The sequence below is a fragment of the Mesocricetus auratus genome, unplaced genomic scaffold, assembly GCF_017639785.1.
Source record: "Mesocricetus auratus isolate SY011 unplaced genomic scaffold, BCM_Maur_2.0 Super-Scaffold_6730, whole genome shotgun sequence".
Classification (NCBI taxonomy): Eukaryota; Metazoa; Chordata; class Mammalia; order Rodentia; family Cricetidae; genus Mesocricetus; species Mesocricetus auratus.
Window position 1 is genome coordinate 89,244,553 of NW_024429184.1, and position 18,566 is coordinate 89,263,118.

At 44.8% G+C, this 18,566-nt stretch overlaps 1 protein-coding gene across 1 annotated transcript; it reads right to left on the minus strand.

The window, feature by feature from the left end:
* Positions 1 to 1,151: 1,151 nt before the first annotated feature.
* On the minus strand, positions 1,152 to 18,030 carry Sec11c (SEC11 homolog C, signal peptidase complex subunit). Its single transcript, XM_005074653.4, has 6 exons — positions 17,862 to 18,030; positions 9,491 to 9,600; positions 6,341 to 6,490; positions 4,134 to 4,253; positions 1,964 to 2,021; positions 1,152 to 1,356 (listed from the first exon to the last, which is right to left on the minus strand). The coding sequence occupies exons 1-6, from the start codon at positions 17,946 to 17,948 to the stop codon at positions 1,303 to 1,305; spliced, it is 579 nt and encodes a 192-aa protein (XP_005074710.1). The 5' UTR covers positions 17,949 to 18,030; the 3' UTR covers positions 1,152 to 1,302.
* Positions 18,031 to 18,566: the final 536 nt, after the last annotated feature.

The window sequence follows — 18,566 nt, forward strand, 5'->3', positions numbered from 1 at the left end:
CATCATCTACCATTTTTCCTTTCCTTTTTTTTATTTCTTTTTGGAGACAGGGTCTCTCGCTGGTCTGGATATCTCCTAGTGGACTAGGCTGTTTGATCAGTGAGCACCAAGGATGCATCTGTCTGTCTGCTCAGTGCTAACAAGTGAGTACCTCTATCCCTAGGGATTGAACTCTGGCCCTTATGGTGCAAGGCACTTTACAGACTGCGTTATCTTCCCAGTCCCCAAAACAACAACAATTCAAATAGTAACTTCTGATACCTTCCATTTGCTTCTCCTGCTTAGTCTTTGTTCAATGTGATTATCACCACCTGAAACTCCAGATTTGTTTATCTCTTCCACCTACTATCCTGAAACCTCCATCAAGGCTGGGACTGTGTCTCTAGCACCTAAGACAGTGGCAGGAGTCTCAGTACTTACTCAGTATTTCCATGAGAGACTGCTTTAGACACAGGGCTAGTTAGAGTAGAAACTGTTAAATCCACCAAAGAAAGCCCTGAGAAATGGAAAGCAGTGAGAGAATGACTTCCCTTTACTGCTGTGGTCCTGCATTTTTTCCAAAGGTGTATGCACTCTTTTATATCTATTTACTCATTTGTCTATGTATGTGTATGCATATCTGCTGTGTGAGTGTATGTGTACCGTGTGTGCAGATGCCTGAGAAAGCCAGAGGGCATGAGCTGCCTGACGTGGGTGTTGGAAACCAAACCTGGGTCCTGAGCAAGAGCAGCGAGCTCTCTTAACCACTGAGCCATTTCTCCAGCTTCTGCACTGTTTTTATAATTTACTGGATGCTTTAAATAGCTGGCCAAACCATCCCAAAATATACCACAAAAACAAAGCAGATTGCATCTCCTCCTTCTAAAAGGCTGTGGGCTTCATTTGTTTATCAGATTACGCGTGAATGAATAAAAAGTCATCTTCTTTGAGGAGCTTGTTTCCCTCAGACACAGCGATCTGTAAGCTTGGAACTTTATTTTTGAAACTAGTCACTGGGACTGTGTCATGCGGACTGTGCCATGCCCCCTCCCCCAGGTTAGGCTGCAAAACACAGCCCAGGGTCTAGAAGTGCTGTCGACTCCATGGAGGAGCCACCACCTCCAACAGGTCAGAGACTGGGCAGACTCCAATCAGAGGCCACAGAGGGAAGCTGCCTTTACTGGTGAATCATTTATTTGGACAAGACAAAAACATCTCCACCTGGTTTCCCTTTATACAGAAAGTGGAACATTTCAAATATATTAGCTTTTCTCTTTTTCAACAGAATTCATTTCAATCTGGTCCCAGGGACGGCTTCTTGTGTTAGGATTCACGTTTTAGTAACACATATGCACCCATCACAGCCAAAAGAGCATACTGTAGAGAAAGCACAATGGAAAATCATCGTGAGATCTACAAATAAACTCGGGCTTGGAAATGTATTCAGATGAAGCCTGCTCAACGCTGGACTGAGGGCAGACTCAAAAGACAACCTCTCTCCCACAAGCCTTGTTCTCCAAATGAGCTGTTCAGTGCACACTGAATAAAAACCCCAAAATATACTGATGACTCGGGATCAAATACCTGATAAACACAGTTAATACTTATTCCTTTGTAGGTTTCTTGTTTTCTTTCAAGTGATTTTCTAAAATAGAAATGCTATTTCTACTAAAGTTGGTTGATAAATATGACCAGGGTTTTGATGCTACTTCAGGTTAGGTTAAAAATTTTCCATAATAATCGACAATCCTGTAAGTATCACTTTACAACACAGTTAATATAAAAGGTAAAAATAGCTGTCTTAAATAACTACTTTAAATGTTAACAATTCGGGTTATTATGTTAATTTGTAGATAAACTACAAAGGTTTCACAGAAAAATTAATGATAAAACACTTTATGATGACTTCCTATTTACAACTGTACAATATTTAAAAGCTCCAATATTTAAAAACTTAAGTAAACACACATATACAAATTCCTACCTTGAATTTTGGATAGTCATTCATTATAATGGTGACCATACCAACGTAAGGTAGGAACCTAAATTGTGGGAATGAAAAGTGAGAAATGTAAAATTCATTTACTCTATGACAACACAACACAGCATTTCCTGCTCTATCTATACAGTGGTCTCGGGACAGCAGTCTTAGCATGGCACACCACTGATGAGCCTGTGAGGCCAGTGCTCACTCCTCAAGGCCTGAGCAGCAAAACGCATGAGCGCTGAGGTCAGGCAGGTTTGTAAGTGGTGTGAGCAGCCAAGCTCTCTGGCTGTTCTTGGTACCATTAAAACAATTAGTTGAACCATTTGTATAAGAAGAATAAGCACCTTTCACAAATCTAGCTGATTTTGTGTTTTAGGAATAAAAGTATTTTCAGGCCTATAATAAAAGCAGTTACTAGAAAAAGCTTCAAAAGTAAAAACAAAAGATTTATAGGACTTGAAAAGAAACCAGACAACAAATAAAGCTTGAAAGCACACAGGAAATCATGTGGAGTTTAAATAATCATCATGATTTTCACTTTAGTGCTTTTCAAATGTAACAAATGAGTTTACTGAGAAATGAACACAAATGCGGATCCTGTAACTGAGACTCAAATATGACCATGGTCCGAGAGAGAGGACGGACAGCTCAGGGCAGTGACTGGCCACAAGATCGGCATCAGTGTATAAGCAGTGTGCTCATCATCTGTGCTAACAAGAAGCGGGCGCCACATCCACAGCACCTCCAGTCGGCACTGTGGCTTCTGCCTCTCCTGTTCGTGGCCTTCATTGGCATAGAAATACAGGACTGGCTAGCAGGAGGTCGCCCTGGTCTTCCTGAAGACACTTTGATTAAATGCAACAGAGGAAAGTGGGGGACGGCTTGGTAAGAGCCCTTGTGTCACCACCGGACTAGAAAAGATGATGCTCACACACAGAAGCTGTCTGTCCTGCTTTGGGTTGCTAGTGAGAACGAGACAGCAAGTAGGTATTTCTATCAGGGGTTTTGAATTTGATTTATTATTAACATTTATGAGCAGGTCAGTGAGAAAGGGGAATCATCTCCTTTACCAGTCTTTGAAAGTGAGATATACTCTGTACAATGTCAATCATAATTAATTCTTAAAATAATCATGCATTTAAAATTTTACCACAAAGCTTTCTAATTGTGAAAATCAAATAGAAAAATAATCCAAATGTCTATCACAAGAAATCTTCCAAGGCGCTTGCATATGAAATTATGGGTGCCAAAAGAACAGCATCTAGCCACTTAAAAGGGTAAATGTGTAGATTTGACACAAAAAGCTACTTCCACTTATGGTTGGATATAAAGACTCAATCCTTCCAGTTACAACTATATGTTACATGTGCACACATCTATTAGTAGAGTCCAAAATATTCACTGAAGTGCTAAGCAGAGGCCATCTCTTGAAGGATTTCTAGTCATAGGAATTTAAAACCCCCTAAACAAGCTGGGAGTTTAATCCCAGCACTTGGAAGGCAGAGGCAGGCGGATCTCTGTGAGTTCGAGGCCAGCCTGGTCTACAGAGCGAGTTCCAAGACAGACTCCAAAACAATACAGAGAAACCCTGTCTTGAAAAACAAAACAAAACAAAAACAAAAACAAAAAAAACAACCCGAACAATTAATCTCTAGGTGAAGGTGTGCTTTGGAATAGAATTAAACCCAGGATATAGGTAATATATTCCAATTCAGTTAATAGTTTTTGGGTCCTTGGATCGCTTTAAGTTTTCTTCATTAAAAAAATATTTATTTTATACACGTGAATGCTTTTCCTGTTTGTATGTCTGAGCTACTGTGTACAATGCCCTAGGAGGCCAGAAGAGGGCATCAGATCCCCCAAATTGGAGCTGCCATGGAAGCTCTGGGAATCAAACCTGGGTCCTCTACAAAAACAGACAGTGTTCTAGACTGCTGAGCCTTCTCTCCAGCCCTTGAACATGTTTTGTGGAAGACAGGGTCTCACTGTACAGTCCAGACTTAGGTTTTCTTTATTAGTCTTCAAAGCACAGCCTATACCTGCTTAAACCACTGCGGATGTGTGACGCTTGTGACAAGTGACTCTACTGTCTCACAAGCTTGGTTTCTTCATTTTAAATGTTTTCCTGGTGTCTGAAGCCTATGTGTAACAACAAGTCCATCCTCACCCTCGCGCTCTTCCCACCACGTCCTTCTTTTCCAGCCAGTTCTGGCCTTCTTTGTACAAGCCTCTATCATCAACTTCATTATTATCCCCTTTAGTCAGAAACTTGATGTCTCCATTATCTCTGGAAAACAAAACGACGTTCTCTCAGAAGTCATTCTCAGCATGGCATCATTAAAAACATATTAGTTTAACCCAGACGTTACAGCCAGACACGAGCATTTAGAAAGCTCTGAGGAAGACTTGACCTCTCGTTGGTCTAAGTTGATTGCTTACAGATAACCACCAAGCTGAAGCACAGATCTAATGACTATTTCATGGGCTTAAATTCCAAAACATTCAAGTAACCCTGACAACCGAAACACAAAACAAACACCAGGGCAATGGGAAGGCAATGACTTGCCACCGCTACACACCATCACTTCTTACTTGGGTGTTCTTGCACTGAAACCAGGGCTGGTACTTAACTTCTTTTTCAATCCAAAAACAAGAGTATTAGTGTCATTCATCGGTGGGCAAGATCATGGGAAGAGGTCCTGTCTAGGTTCACAGAGCTCCAAAATGGAATTGGCAATGAACTTTTTCATACTTATTTCAATTGTTCTTCTCAAGTCTGACTCAGTCAGAAGTCAGCTGAAGTTGACTAAGTGACCTGCACTTGAACTGTCCTCATCCCTTCTTAGTCCTCACGGAAAAATCTGTTAGGATGGCTCTCACTCTTATTCTACATATGAATTTGCCCAAACCACAGTGATTTGTGGATAAGGCAATTTAAATGTGGTGTGCTCTTTAACAGACCCTAAGCTTACTAAATGTACAACTATTAATGCCTTACTTCCTTCACCATTAAGCACAGTGGTGTAAATCCCATTTGCAGGGATACAGTCACGAATGGTATCAGACAAATACTGCCAGCAGACAGGCGGATCCATGTGCCTAAATGGGCACTCACTGTAAACCTGGGACTGGAAACACAAACCTGTAGCATTGTATAGTTTAAAAAAAGGAAGTCTTTCAGAAAGACAATGTAAATAGGCACTGTTAGAATGAGACAAGAGGCTTGAAGCTTGCAAGCATCTGAAGGAACAAGTTGATTTGTCGCCATGGTTGTATAGACTCAAGAGGGCAAACATCCTCTGTCACAATCTGTGGAAGCTACAGCAAAAAGTCATCACTGCCCCAACACTGAACATGTCTTCATCTTTAGAGAATATTTTCAAATGAGGTGAAAGTCCTGCCACGCCATCCCTGCTTCTTCCTTGGGAAGTCAGCCAGCAGATGGCATGTAAGCACTCACACAATGAGTAGTCTGTACAGAATCTGAATTAGTTAAAAAATCAATGTGATAAATAGTACTTTAAGTAACCCTGGAAGTAGCGAAGGGCATGAGTACCCAACACCAGAAGTCACTCTCAAACTGTCTCTCAATATCCTTCTTATGCCCCCCCCCCCCCCCGCCACAGTGAAGAGGTCACCGTCTTATAAAACAGGCATCCGTGTCTAAATTTAATTTTATAAACCGGGTACACAAAAATGCTAATATAAAAGCTGCACAAAGGTAAGGGAGCATACCAGGTATATAAAATGTGAATCTCTCACTCTCACATGAAAACTTTCTGTAATTGAGCTAGAATTAAATGCTTTCATAAAACGAAACCAGACACTATTAAGGTCTTCGGCCATCCCTGCTACCTAAGGGAAAGGTGAGGCTGGCTGTGGATGGGGGCGGGACCAGGACTAATACAGGACATGTTATGCCCAAATCATGAGGTGCCCTGGGAAAGGAAGTTTTTTACCCCCCAAGGGCTGAAGTTACTGCTAAAAATGCCACAGTGCACAGAGAAACAGCTAGCTTTATTACACGTCAGAAGAAAATTGTGGTAGCAGAGCAATCAATCTGGCTTGTGTGATTTTCTTTGAGACTCCTTCAGACAGCTAATACAACACACCCCTTACATTTGTGCAGCAATCTGGCTTTACTTTCATGTGTTTTGGTAAACATATCTCACTTAGCTCTCATCATCACCCTGGGAGTTATTGCAGGTGAAATACTATCCCTCCCAGGTAACAAAACCAGTCAGGTCACTGGTACAATGTTTCCCAGAATGGCAGAACGAGAACAAATCTGGATCTTTTAGTTTTCTCATTGATCTTTAAAATCATCTACCGAAATTTACAATACCAAAATAAAAGCAAATAAAGCCTCTTTACTTTTCATGAACCTTGATTACTCTGTGAACTATCGGAATGTCTCTTCCTTCAACTTTAAAAACAACTATTTCACCAGCTCTGATGGGGTCCTCCCGGAAGTTTGTGAGGAACAGCAGATCTCCCCTGTGAAAGGCCGGCTCCATACTGCCACTGCAAAGAAACACAAAGTCACTGTCAGTGGTACTGACTGTGCAAAGGGTAGTAAACATAAACTCCCAGCCACAGTTGAATATACACTCACAAAAGATGTTGTGTGTCAAGTCTGGCAGATTTCCCTCCAGCTCAGCCAAGGAAATGGCCAGTGAGGACATTTTTCTACTTAGGCTGGGGTCAGGCATGGAAAGGGCACTAGCAGGTCCTTTTCTCAGCCTATTCTCACTCCTTGAACAAGAACTGCCTTGGAACTGAACCAAGAATAGTGTCAACTCTGAAGTAAAAGCTGCCTACTTACGGCCTGAAAAAAAAAAAGTCCCACCTCCACAGACGTATTTCATGGGGAGCTGCGGACTGTTATTTCTGACTAACGTCTAGGGCAATCCCTTCATTTCATGGCACAGCCTCAGCACCCAGAGCACTGCAGGATCTTTTCAGGAGATGAGAAACAAACAAATGAATATAGTCCTAAAACATGCTGAGGGCTGGAACAAAATGTAAACCCCAGTTTGGCCTCTTGCAGCATCAACCTTTAGATCATGTCCTATAAGAGCCCAATGCTAACATGTTAACAAGTAATATTGGTGTGGAAGATGATGCATAATCTTCATAGTAACAGTTCAGATCTGTGCCAAAATCTCTGAAGTATTCAAAGTCAACTGAAATCTACTGGGAATAGAAAGTTAAAGTGTAATGCATAGGAAAAGAATAAGAGCTACAAATATGACTTCATAGGAGCTGGGCAACCAAGGATGAGCTAGTACTATCTGTTCATCAGGAAGGAGAAAGAATTGGGTTAACTGAAGCCCTGGGGCCTTTAAAGAAGAGTGTGGTTCATGAGGCTGGGCCTCCTTCCAACCACCCAGTCCTGTTGCCCCTCAAGCTTCCCACAGACAGAAAGCAGGGAGGAGATATGAGGCCTGTCACTAAGCACCTGCAGGGCTCTGTGTTAGAGTGAAGCCAGTGTTCTGCACGTGTAAGAAGAGGAAAGGGCTGACGGCAGAACCGACTCAGGGGGGGAAAGGAGAACAGCTGGGTAAAACAAATTTGGCCCCAACATAGAATCTCATTGTGTCCTCCCCTGAAAGTGATTTGTGCTTTGGACTTGTTTTCTTTTACAGAACAATGGCCAACATGCCTAATTTCTCCATCAATGGCTTCATCTTTATTCTTTCAACAAATTTCCCAAAGCCACCAGCAGGGAGGCCGTGTTAGAAAACTCTCTAGGTCATGACAATGGGTTGCACTGACAAAAGACACCCTCCCAAACTACCGGGGGTGGGAGGGCACTGTAATCCAGCAATCCTCGAAATTCAGTAGCATCAACTTACAGGCAGGTCTCTTCTTCCATGGTCAGGAACCTCCAAGCAACACAGGGGCAGCTCATGATGTCAAACCAGACTGATTTAAAAACTATAAAGGGTTTTCTTAAGTCCCTGGGTACTGCAATTTCACAGAAATACCTGTGTGCATGTGCGTGATCTGAAGGGAGCCGGGTAATATTTGACCCAGTGTTGCTCTTAAAAATGAGAGATCCCACCTAGAGTCCTCATCTTCCTATTACATCTGAAGACTGAACACACTGCCTCACACAAGCCACACATATGCTCACTAAGGTCCATTCCTACCTACCTCCTTCTCCTAAAAAAGCTTGAGGTTTTGTTTTGTGTTTTGTGTTTTTTTTCTTCTTCCTTATCCCCTTGCTTCCTACCCACTGCACCCTTGCTAAGGAAAAACCCAGACCTTAACACCGAATGGCATCCTAAGCCCTCTTTCAAAACAAAATGGAAACCCTCCAAGCTATCCTCCCTTCAAATGGTACATAGAGTGGAGCTGCTCCAACTGAAGCAGGACTATGGCATCCAGGACCCAGGAGCCTGGTCCCCCCTCCCTCCTAATGCACCACAGAGCCCCAGAGCTATGTCAAGACTGATGAGTCAAGGGCCCCTCTGCCCCTCTGTGAGCTACACTTCCTCAGACCTCTACGTTTAGGAAAACTGCAAACCCTTTCCTTGGCTAGTCACACAAAGGTACCCTGCGGAAGTAAGCAGCCTATGGTCTGGCAGCAGAGCCCAGTGGAAGGAAAGGCACTGGTTTGGGAGCAAAAGCCCTGTAGTGTGACCTTGGCTCCTGGACTGCTTAGCTATGACTGATCAAGTGACCACAATCACCCCCTCTTACCCCCATGCAACAAAGAGGCCCTAGAACTACCAAAAGTGAGACTCAATGATGTCAGACACACTGGACAAAGCACCCTGAAGCACCTGCTGGCTGCCAAACATGCCCATTTGGTTTTAAACAGGCTGAAGATTTCTCTCCTGAATAACTTCAGATCTGCATGAAGTTGACCATATTTACTCTTCTAAAACAGATACATCTGTATAAGCATAACAGCAGAGGCCATCAGCATCTCCTGACACTTGCTGCCAACTGGAGGGACACACGCTCATTCTACTGGGTGCTGCTTAACATTTTAAACTAGTTAGGTATAAAGGTCAATTTGTATACTAATAATGCATTATCCCACTTTGCTGAACTATTGCTCCAATACACTAAAAGCATCAGCATCAACAAACTCTAAAACAGTGGTTCTCAACCTGAGGATCATAACTCCTTTGGGGGCCGAACGACCCTTTGGGGGGCCACCAAAGACCATCCCAAAGCACAGATATTTATATTACGATTCATAACAGTGGCAAAATTATAGTTATAAAGTAGTAACAAAATATTTTTATCACCAGAACACAAGGAACTATATTAAAGGGTTGCAGCAATAAGAAGGTTGAGAAGCACTGCACTAAAACATCATTTAAAAAGAACATTTTTTTCAATAAACGCCAGGGAAAACAAAAAACACTCTCGATAGTGTCATTAAAGAAGTTCGAGTAGTTATCCCATTAAAATTTGAACTCACGACTCACGGCTGTCACACAAGGCACCCGGCTCCTTGTCATAGGGAAGCAGTGTGACGGGATGCGGGCCAGGATCAGGACTTACCTTAGCACCACCACGATGGGACTCTCGCTGCCCGTGAGAACAATTAAGCCTTTCCATATCATGAGTGCAGAGGACACGATCATGGCAAAGTTTAAAACCTGGTAGTAGAGCTGGAACGAGACAGGCCAAACCCAAAGTGAAAACTGACGGTAGACTAGTCAGTATCCATACAACAGAGCTTGGAGGCACTTACAAAAAGGAACAAGGTGTGACTTTAGAGCAGATAGTATTCTCATGGTCGGTGAGAAAAGAGGGGAAAAAAGCTGTCTGTTTCATCAGCTTCATCAGCCATGGACTCTGTCCAAGTGACTGCAACACACTGCTCACCTTCAACAGCCCTGTACAACAATGCTATTGCCATTAGCAGTGGCGCTAATGACCTCACACATACTGAACAGAGCATCCTACGCACCTGCTTACTGGCTCCCAAAACTGTCACTGGCTTCAAACGGACTGAAGATTTTCCCCCAAGGAAGCTAGTAATAACTCTGGTATTTCCAGCAGCTCAAACACTAAACATTTCTCCTAGCAGAATTCAACCCCTGGCAGCTTCCATTACAGCCTGGTACAGGTGCAGCTTAACACCGGCTAGTGGTGCTGCCCGTGTTCTCACCCTGACATTCTGGCACATCTATAGTAACTTCTCCTAAACTGCGCCTTAGACCATGGCTAAACAGTCCCAAATGGAAGCTAAACAGTACAACAGGATTCAACCAGCAGGCCTCTGCTTTGGGGGGAGGGGTGCTTTCCTGTTAGAAGTTTGGAAACAAAACTTTAAAATACCTGCTTGTTTAAATGCTCCATAAATACTTTAAAAGGTGAACAGTAAATATTAGGTTTAGAACACAGGTACACCGGAGTCAACAGGGCACGGCTCACCCTGGCTCCTGCATGTGTGCTGAGGTACAGCCTCTTTGCCACAGCTGCCTGCCATACCTGCCAACCCCTGGAGCCTAAAAGGCAAACCAACATCTGAAAACATCCCAACTTCCTTCCAACAGTAGCTGAACTGTCAGTTGAATGCCCTCCATCCTTCATGAGGCCATGCAAACTAGTTACCCTTCTTAACACTACTCAAGAGATTAAAAAGTTCCTTAGGCCCTGGCCTTCCTGCGGGGCAAGGCACCTGACTTCGGTACCTATCTGCCTCAGTCTTCCTCCCGCAAGCCCTGGACGTGTCAGAGATGATTTGCAGAACCATGTGGATACTGTTGACTCAACCCTAGACCCATCTCCAGCTACCTTCTTCCCTTCCCTTGGACCATGCGCCATGGAATGGAAACTACTTCAAGGCGGTGTCTAATTCAGTGATCCCTTCTCTCTGGCCCTGAATTCTCTAAGTGCCTGACGCTGACAGCCGAGGGCTGTGCTTCCAGGACCGCCACCTCCACCTGAGCTTTCGACACACAGCACTCACACCAGTGACCACACCTTCCACAGGACTGGCAGCCTTCACCCCACACACTTCTGCTCGTCCTTGGCGGGGATAAAATGTCAGTCTTCCTTGAGTGGAGTGGGGAGGACTGGGGATCTCACACGACTCGATTTTAGGAAAAGGAGAGGATCTACTTCAGCCTGTCCTCCTTTCCTACTACGTTTCTAGAGACATCTGCTACAAGCAATTGAGTCACAGGACAGCATCTTCCCTCAGTTCCCAGAGCCGCTCAGCATTTTTACTTTCTCAGACTACTTCAGTCACCATTTTTTTCCCCTGTGTTCCAGCTCCTAGAACCTGGGTGATATTATATCCTTGCCTGGACTCCCTATCTTGAAATAGTTGATGACTAAACATCTCCTTTTAGTGTGTTTCAAAAATAGTGAAGTTAGCTAAGTTAAACCCATTCTTAAGTACCTATCAGCTTTGCACACTTCCTTTTAGAGTGGGCTTGGAACAGGAGCCGGATCATGTGGCTCTAACATTTTTCCCTCAAATATTCAAGTTTAGCTTTAACTGAAACAATGTGGAGAAATGGGCTAGGTTTGGGTTCTGGTGTTCCAGCACAGCGAGATGTATCATGCATTCTGAGATACTGACAAGATTTTTAAAGCTTTACCACAAACAAATTATAAATGTTTGAGGTGACAGATATACTAATCACTGTAGTTTGATCATTACACAATGTAAACATGACTGAAACTTCACACTATACCCCATAAATCTAATAAATGTGAACTTTAAAAACAGTTTAATATGCAACAAAATACGAGATTTTAAAATGCACATGGCCTGCAAAAATGCAGCCAAGGACACTCAGGAAGGCCTAGCAGGGAAGTCTGGGGGCTTTACAGGGTTCTGACTTCTGAGTGTGTATACCATCTTTCACAGCAGTAGCTCTTAACACTGCAATCATCTGGCAGGCCTGAGAGAAGCATTTCAAACAAGCTTCCAGGTGACACTGAAGCTGCTAGCTTGTGCCCACAAGGCCCAATGTGCTTTACTACGGGCTCTCAATGACATCACACATTGGAGTCTCAAGGACAAGCTCAGCACAGCGGTCCAACTGAATCCATGGTGGGAACCAGCTTCCATGTTTCCTGCACACCAGCTGAGAGATTCTGGTGGGGAGGGGGGTGAATGGGAAGGAACTGGCCCACGGTTCCTCATCTTTCCCAACCAATCAGCTCATGCCACTCCACTGTGAGCTCTTCCTCCATATTCCTTCTTCCTTCTTCCTCCACAGCCAAAGGTCTCAAGGGAGTTCCTCCTCCCGCACCTGAGCACCTGAATGGTCAAACACTGCCATCAGTACCACCATGCTCGCTCCTCCCAGCACAGAGGTCCCTGGCTGCCTGAATTACTGTGACTCTTTAAAGTAACTCAGATAGTTCATGTCAGAGCTGACCTTACCTTCTCTGAGAAGCAAAGCAGTTCCTTTGCCACAACTCTCACCAAGTCACTACCAGAGCCCCACTGGGTCACTGTAAGAGTGTCCACAGGTTTCATCCACTCCACATTCATGCTTGCTTTCAGTGTTGTCTGTGCTATGCATAAACACTTCAGCTGCAGCCCTTTCTCTTTAGATGGCCTCGGAGGCCCTCTGCCCGACAGATACCCTCAATCCCCAGCTTGATTCTCCATACCCTGCCAGTCACACTTGTGGTATCTATTAGTGCTTCAAACTGTATACATGCCTTTATACTTCAAATCCTTTATCCAGTGGTTTGTTCTGTCCAGAAAGATCCTTCCCTGGACTCTTGGTATATCCAAAGCTCACTCATTCTCAAGTCCTACTTTCAACATCAATGCCCAAGGGAAGCCTTCCTCAATGTACCAGACCAGGAGTCAGCAAGCTTTCCATTTAAAGGGACAGATAGTAAATACTTTAGTCTTATAGGCCACATAATAACTATCAAAGCCACTTAGCTCTGCCATTAGATTGCAAAAGTAGCCACAGACAACATCTAAAAGAATTGGCATGGCTATGTTCCAATCAAACTTTATAGAAGCTGGCAAAGCACTGGAGCTTGTCAGTCTTTGCTGTAGGCTGGTCTTGGCTTCCTGTTTCATGTTCTCACTATAGCCTTACAACATCCATCACCAGTTATGCATATACTCACTTACTTATCTTTTACTCTAGACTGTGAATTTCACAATGGCAGGGATCATTTCACACCTTGTTCAGAACTGTATTCTCAATATTCAACACAGGTCTCCCAACAGTCAGCATTCAATTTGCTAAATAATGACAAACACCTTTAATAAACACTGAATGCAAACAAATCAGCTATAAAGTAACTAGAATGCCAACAAGAGGTAAAAACTTAAAGCTGTTAATTTTTCAGTGAGGAAAGAAGAGCACCAAGTAAACACTCTAAAGGTTCAAATCCATAATCCCCCCTCCTTCCCTGCAAATATAGTTTCAGTTGCTTTAATGCTAACACCCAGGACTAGTACCAAAGGCTACACTGTGGGAGAATGCAAGTTAACATAAGCACTCTCAACTAGCATTAATATTGAGATTACTATCGGCCTGGGGTTCCTGATCCATCTAAAACAGTATGAAATTAGGCTCCAAAGATGTTTATATCAACCTTATTTCTAGCAATGAGGAAAAAGTAGAAAATGGCAGATTACCCCACTATTTCAAATAATGAGTAAACAACTTTAGTATCAAACACTAAGCATATTGAGTAAAATGATGTCAACTGCAATAAGACCTGGGCAAACTATACGCACAAGGAGGTGGTCCAAGGCACTGCCAGAGGTGATCCTTGGATAGTAGAGTTTCAAGTCTTTGAGCCAAGGATTAACCTAAGGATGCCATCTGTGGTAGTTTTAATGAAAATGGCCCCTGTAGGGTCACAGGGAGTGGCACTATTAGGAGGCGTGGCCTTGTTTGAGGGAGTGTGTCACTGGGAGTGGGCTTTGGGGATTCAAATGCTCAAACCAGACCCAGTGTCACTCTCTCTTCCTGCTGATTCGGATGTGGAACTCTTGGCTGCCTCTCCAGCACCATGTCTGCCTGCATGCCACCATGCTTCCCATCATGAAACCTCTCAACTGTAAGCCAGCCCTAACTAAATGTTTTCCTTTATAAGAGTTGCTGTGGCTGTGGTGTCTCTTCACAGCAGCAGAAACCGTAAGACACCAACTATGTTTTTTGAGACAGTTTCTCTTACTAGCCTGGAGTAGGCTAGCTAGCCAGAGAGCCTCAGAGATCTGCCTGTCTCTGCTTCTCCAGCCCTGGGATTAAAGCATACATTATGGGTTTCTGAGGTGGGGATGAGTCAAAGTCAGTAAAGCAAGCACTTTCTAGACTGAGCCATCTCTCCAACCCCAAGCAAGCACTAATTTTCTTCTTGTGCTGGCTAGTTTTATATCAACTTGACACAGGCTAGAGCCATTAGTAAGGATGTAACATTAACTGTAAAAATGCCCCTGCCAGATTGACCTGTGGGCAAGCCAGTGGTGAATTTTCTTCCTTGAGTGTTGATGGGGTGGGGGAGGGACCTAGCTCTCTGTGGGCAGTGGTGCCCCTGGGCTGGTGATCCTGGGTGGTAGAAGGCAGGCTGAGCAAGCCAGTAAGCAGCACCCCTCCATGGCTTCTGCTTCAGTTTCTGACGGAGTTTCTGCTCTGAATTCCTGCCCTGACTTCCCTAGATGATGCACCACAAGTTGTAAGATGAAATGAACTCTTTCCTCCTCAAGGTGATTTTGATCATGGTGTTGCATTACAGCAACAGAAACCCCAAGTCATTTCTGCAAAATTTCTATGGTAAGCATGGACTGATTCCAAAATCTAATGTATGGCCATTAAATGATCGTTTTGAGGAGTAATAAATCATGAAAATGTATTGATATGATGTAACAAAAGAAAAGCAGAACTCAACATGTCTCTTGCCAATATCACCACCTGGTGAAAAGACGTGATTTGAAGCAACCATAAAATATGTAACTGAAAGTTGGATGGAAAAACATGTACAATAACATGGTATTTTGGTGCTGTTTACTGCTCTATAGTGTGAACCTGTGGTAGCTGGCCTAAAACTGAGGTGGACTAAAGTCTCATGCAATAGCCAATTTTATTCAGAGCATCAGACAACTTACACTCCCAGGGTTAAGAATCACGAGTAAGGTGTTAAATCACAGGACAAGTCATACATCGTAAAAAAAAACAAAAAACAAAAACAAAACCATGTTTTTCCATAGAGGAATATAAATAACAACAGCTGAAGTAAACTCACTCCTATTCTTGACACCTGGGAGGAGCAGAAAAACACATTCCAAGAACAACGAAAACAAATAAAAACAGGTCACAAGACTCTTGTAGGAGTTTTCTCACAAGCCCTCGGAATTCTCGCACTATTCCACTCTTGAACTGAGTTCCAACATGGTGCAATCAATATGAAAGTAGAAAAGGAAATATAATTCAATACTAAAGCCATGAGCCATTTTTAACCACTCCGCTATTGTGCCTACTTGCTCAGTATGAAACTAGCCCAGCATTCCCAGGAGAGAAAAAAAAAGTATGCTAGGTGGACCCCTTAAACCATAGTTTCTAAAAGCAGAAGTCATTGGCTGCAAACCTTCCCCACCTGCTCCGTTTGAGAACACTGTGTGCAAACAACGACTGTTTCATTGTGAACTACAATCTCACTGGCAAAGTCCCAAACCATAATTTCATATAAGGACCGCCAAATTTTTTATTGGTTTTTAGACCACCAGTCTCTATCTTGACAAAAAAAGCAAATTGCAAACTCTTAACACTTATTTACTCAAAAACTCTGAGTTAAGAACACATTTTCCAGTACAATTCTCTGTGTTTGAAAACAAATCACTGTGAGGTAATAAAATCAATTTCTTAAAAACACTTCCTTTGGTAAAGGCTAGAAAGATAGCAGCAAAACCAGGGGTCATACTTCAGACACCCCACCATTAAGGGATCCACAAATCTGAGTACAGGTTTGGCAACCAGGAATCTAGAAACATAATTTTGACCAAACTACAGACAAGTTGAACCCCACCACATTTGCATGATGCCTTGCGTTGTTCCTCATTTTGGCTCACCAAATAACGACCCCAACAGAGCCTTAACGGAAGTCCACACCCTATTACTGCCATCAGCCACTCGTGAGGAGTTTTAAGCAAACATTTCAGGCCAGCTATTCTGGCCACAGAGCAGCAAAAACACCAGTCACTGTATTACTTCCTCTCTTCCTCGCTGCAGATACAAAGAGCCCTTGTCTTGTGCGTGGCTCTTGTTTATAAGTGGGGGGAGTAGAGAAAGGGGGTCCTGCTTCAAGGTCTGACAAGGTATCATAGGATCCTTTTATGAAGGGGAAAGAATAAGCAAGCAAAAGATTAGTTTGTTCCCCCAAACTATTAAAAGGCAGCGCAGAAACTGAGCTTCTGAATTTTAATTAGACCAGCAAAACAAGCAACACAACAAGCTACTGACCCAAGGGATCCAATGGGCAAAGTGGGCGAGGGATTGATACATTCATCTGATGCCATCTCCGACAGTCTGCATTGACAGCCGTCAGCAATCAGTCCCAAAGACTTCAAACTCTATCCGATAATCTAAATTTAAAATAAAGCTGTTCCTCCTATGGCCAGTGTCCACCCTTGGGGCATTAGTTATTGCTGTCCCAAGCTAATGACAGCCCCTACTAAAACCCCTCTTAGTCACACAGACCACAGAAGCTCATCACATCAGCACAGCTAGACACAACAGACTCTTAATCACTTCAGTAAATCCAAGTCACCAAACTGTCCCGTGTGGCTGCATTTTTCTGAAATTCTATAGAAAAGCGGGGGTGGGGTGGGGGAGAGGGGGAAGAGAAGAAGGGGAGAGGGAAAGGGAGGAGAAAGAAAGGAGGGGCGTGAGGGAGGAGAAGGGAGATATGTGACCCCAAAAGAAGCTGTGCGCTCTCGTTCTCCTAGCTCCCATGTATCTCTACTTAGGGGAACAAGCTAACTCTGAAGGCCATCCAAATCATGAAAATGCCTTGTTCTACCCTCTTCAAGAAGGACCGTACTTTTCTAGTTCTTAGCACAGTGTGTCATAGCACTTGCTCTCTATCAAGATATTGGGGCACGCTTGCCCAATCATACTTTTCCGGGCTGATGGAGGAAATGATGGTGCACAGTAAGCGATGAAGTGGGCGCGCGAGCGCGGGGGGGGGGGGTAAGGCAAAAGGAAACTTTGTCTCAGCAGGCTTCTTACAGAGCGGTGAGAAAAGAAGCCAAGCTGTCCAAGGACCCCCTCCCGCCCCCCGCACACCCCCGACCCTAAAGGCCGCCTATGCAGACGGTGCGGCAAGACGGGTGGAATTAGAAAGTTAGAAGAAACTTCTGAAATCCTTTTAGGAAGGTTGATTCGGTCCACAACGACTGAGCGCCGCTTAGAATGCAGAAGCATCACTGAGCCCCGATGCACGCCCCCAGGACACCAACCCCTCCTCCAACTCGGAAGCCAGCTCTTTGGGAGGTATCCTTCAACAGTTCCCACGGTAAGAAAGTTCTTCTCCTCCCCTCTGCCGGCCTCTTCGCCACTCGCGACAGCGCGCAGCCGGGCCTCTGGAGCGCCACAGGGAAGGTTGTTCCCTCTTCACTGAGTGGCCCTCAAAAACGCGCAGACAGCTGTCACTTGCGCTCCAGCCATCTCTCTTCACTTCCGCAAGCGCATGTGACATCCACTGCGCTCCCCTCCACGCACCCCGTCCCCAATTTGCTCTAGTCAACGCAGGAATGCAAACACTTGCCCACACGTGGGTCTGGGGAGATCTGAACCCAGGGCCTCTGGAAGCCAGGGAGCTCCGGTCACACGGAGCTGCCCTTGCCGGAGCGAACCTCATCCGGGAAGCCCCAACTCCTGCAGCTGCAGCGGGTCCCGGCGCACCGGGCGCGCCCCCTACCAGAGTCTGATACCTGTCGTTTGTTCATCTTCCTCAAGTCCCCAAAGATGTCCAGGCTGGACGTGGGGAGATGCGTCCCCACGGCGCCCGCGCGTACCATGGCGGGGTCTCTGGGGGCACGGGCGGCCCGCCGGCTCAGTCTGTCACACACAGCTGTGGAGCCACGGCAGGCCCCGCCCACCAGCCCGCATCCTAGGGGCCATGTGACCATTGTCTCTCGTGGGCTTCTGGGAATGGTAGTCTCGTGAGGCTCAGCTCGCCCATAGGCCCTAGAGGAACTGGGAGAAGGAGAACTACGACTTCCAGAAGGCTACGGGCGGAGAGCCTCGGCCAGTGAAGACCCAGGGCTCCTGGGGAGCGTGGCGAGCGGACTCTGAAGCTTCGGCCGACCCTTCTAGGAGATTGGGAGGTAGCCGGTGAACCGTTTATGTAGGGGGAAACTCGGAGAAGTGACTGTTCGAAAAGAGCGGAACTTCAAGACTCTGGTCAGGCGGCTGCCGGACACCTAAAGCTCCCTCGCTTTTACCTAGCCGTGTATCTTGGCCATTGGATGAGTGCCGCTAGGAAAGGCGGGGTTTCTGCCCTGAGGGCGGGCTGTGAAAAATCTGGGCGGGGCCTAAAGATGGGCATGACAGGTGGGCGGGGCCTGTGAGAGGCGGGAATTTTGAAGCTGTCCGGCACCGCGCTGTTAAAAAATCAGCTCAATTCTATTGTAAAG

What these genes read in the sequence shown, in the direction of transcription:
- Sec11c (XM_005074653.4), bottom strand. Translation starts at nt 17,948, where the DNA reads ATGGTACGCGCGGGCGCCGTGGGGACGCATCTCCCCACGTCCAGCCTG. An exon ending in CCCATCGTGGTGGTGCTAAG is followed by an intron (nt 6,491 to 9,490) that starts GTAAGTCCTGAT and finishes GTTTCTTTGCAG; the next exon opens with TGGCAGTATGGAGCCGGCCT. An exon ending in ATGACTATCCAAAATTCAAG is followed by an intron (nt 1,357 to 1,963) that starts GTAGGAATTTGT and finishes CTTTCTCTACAG; the next exon opens with TATGCTCTTTTGGCTGTGAT.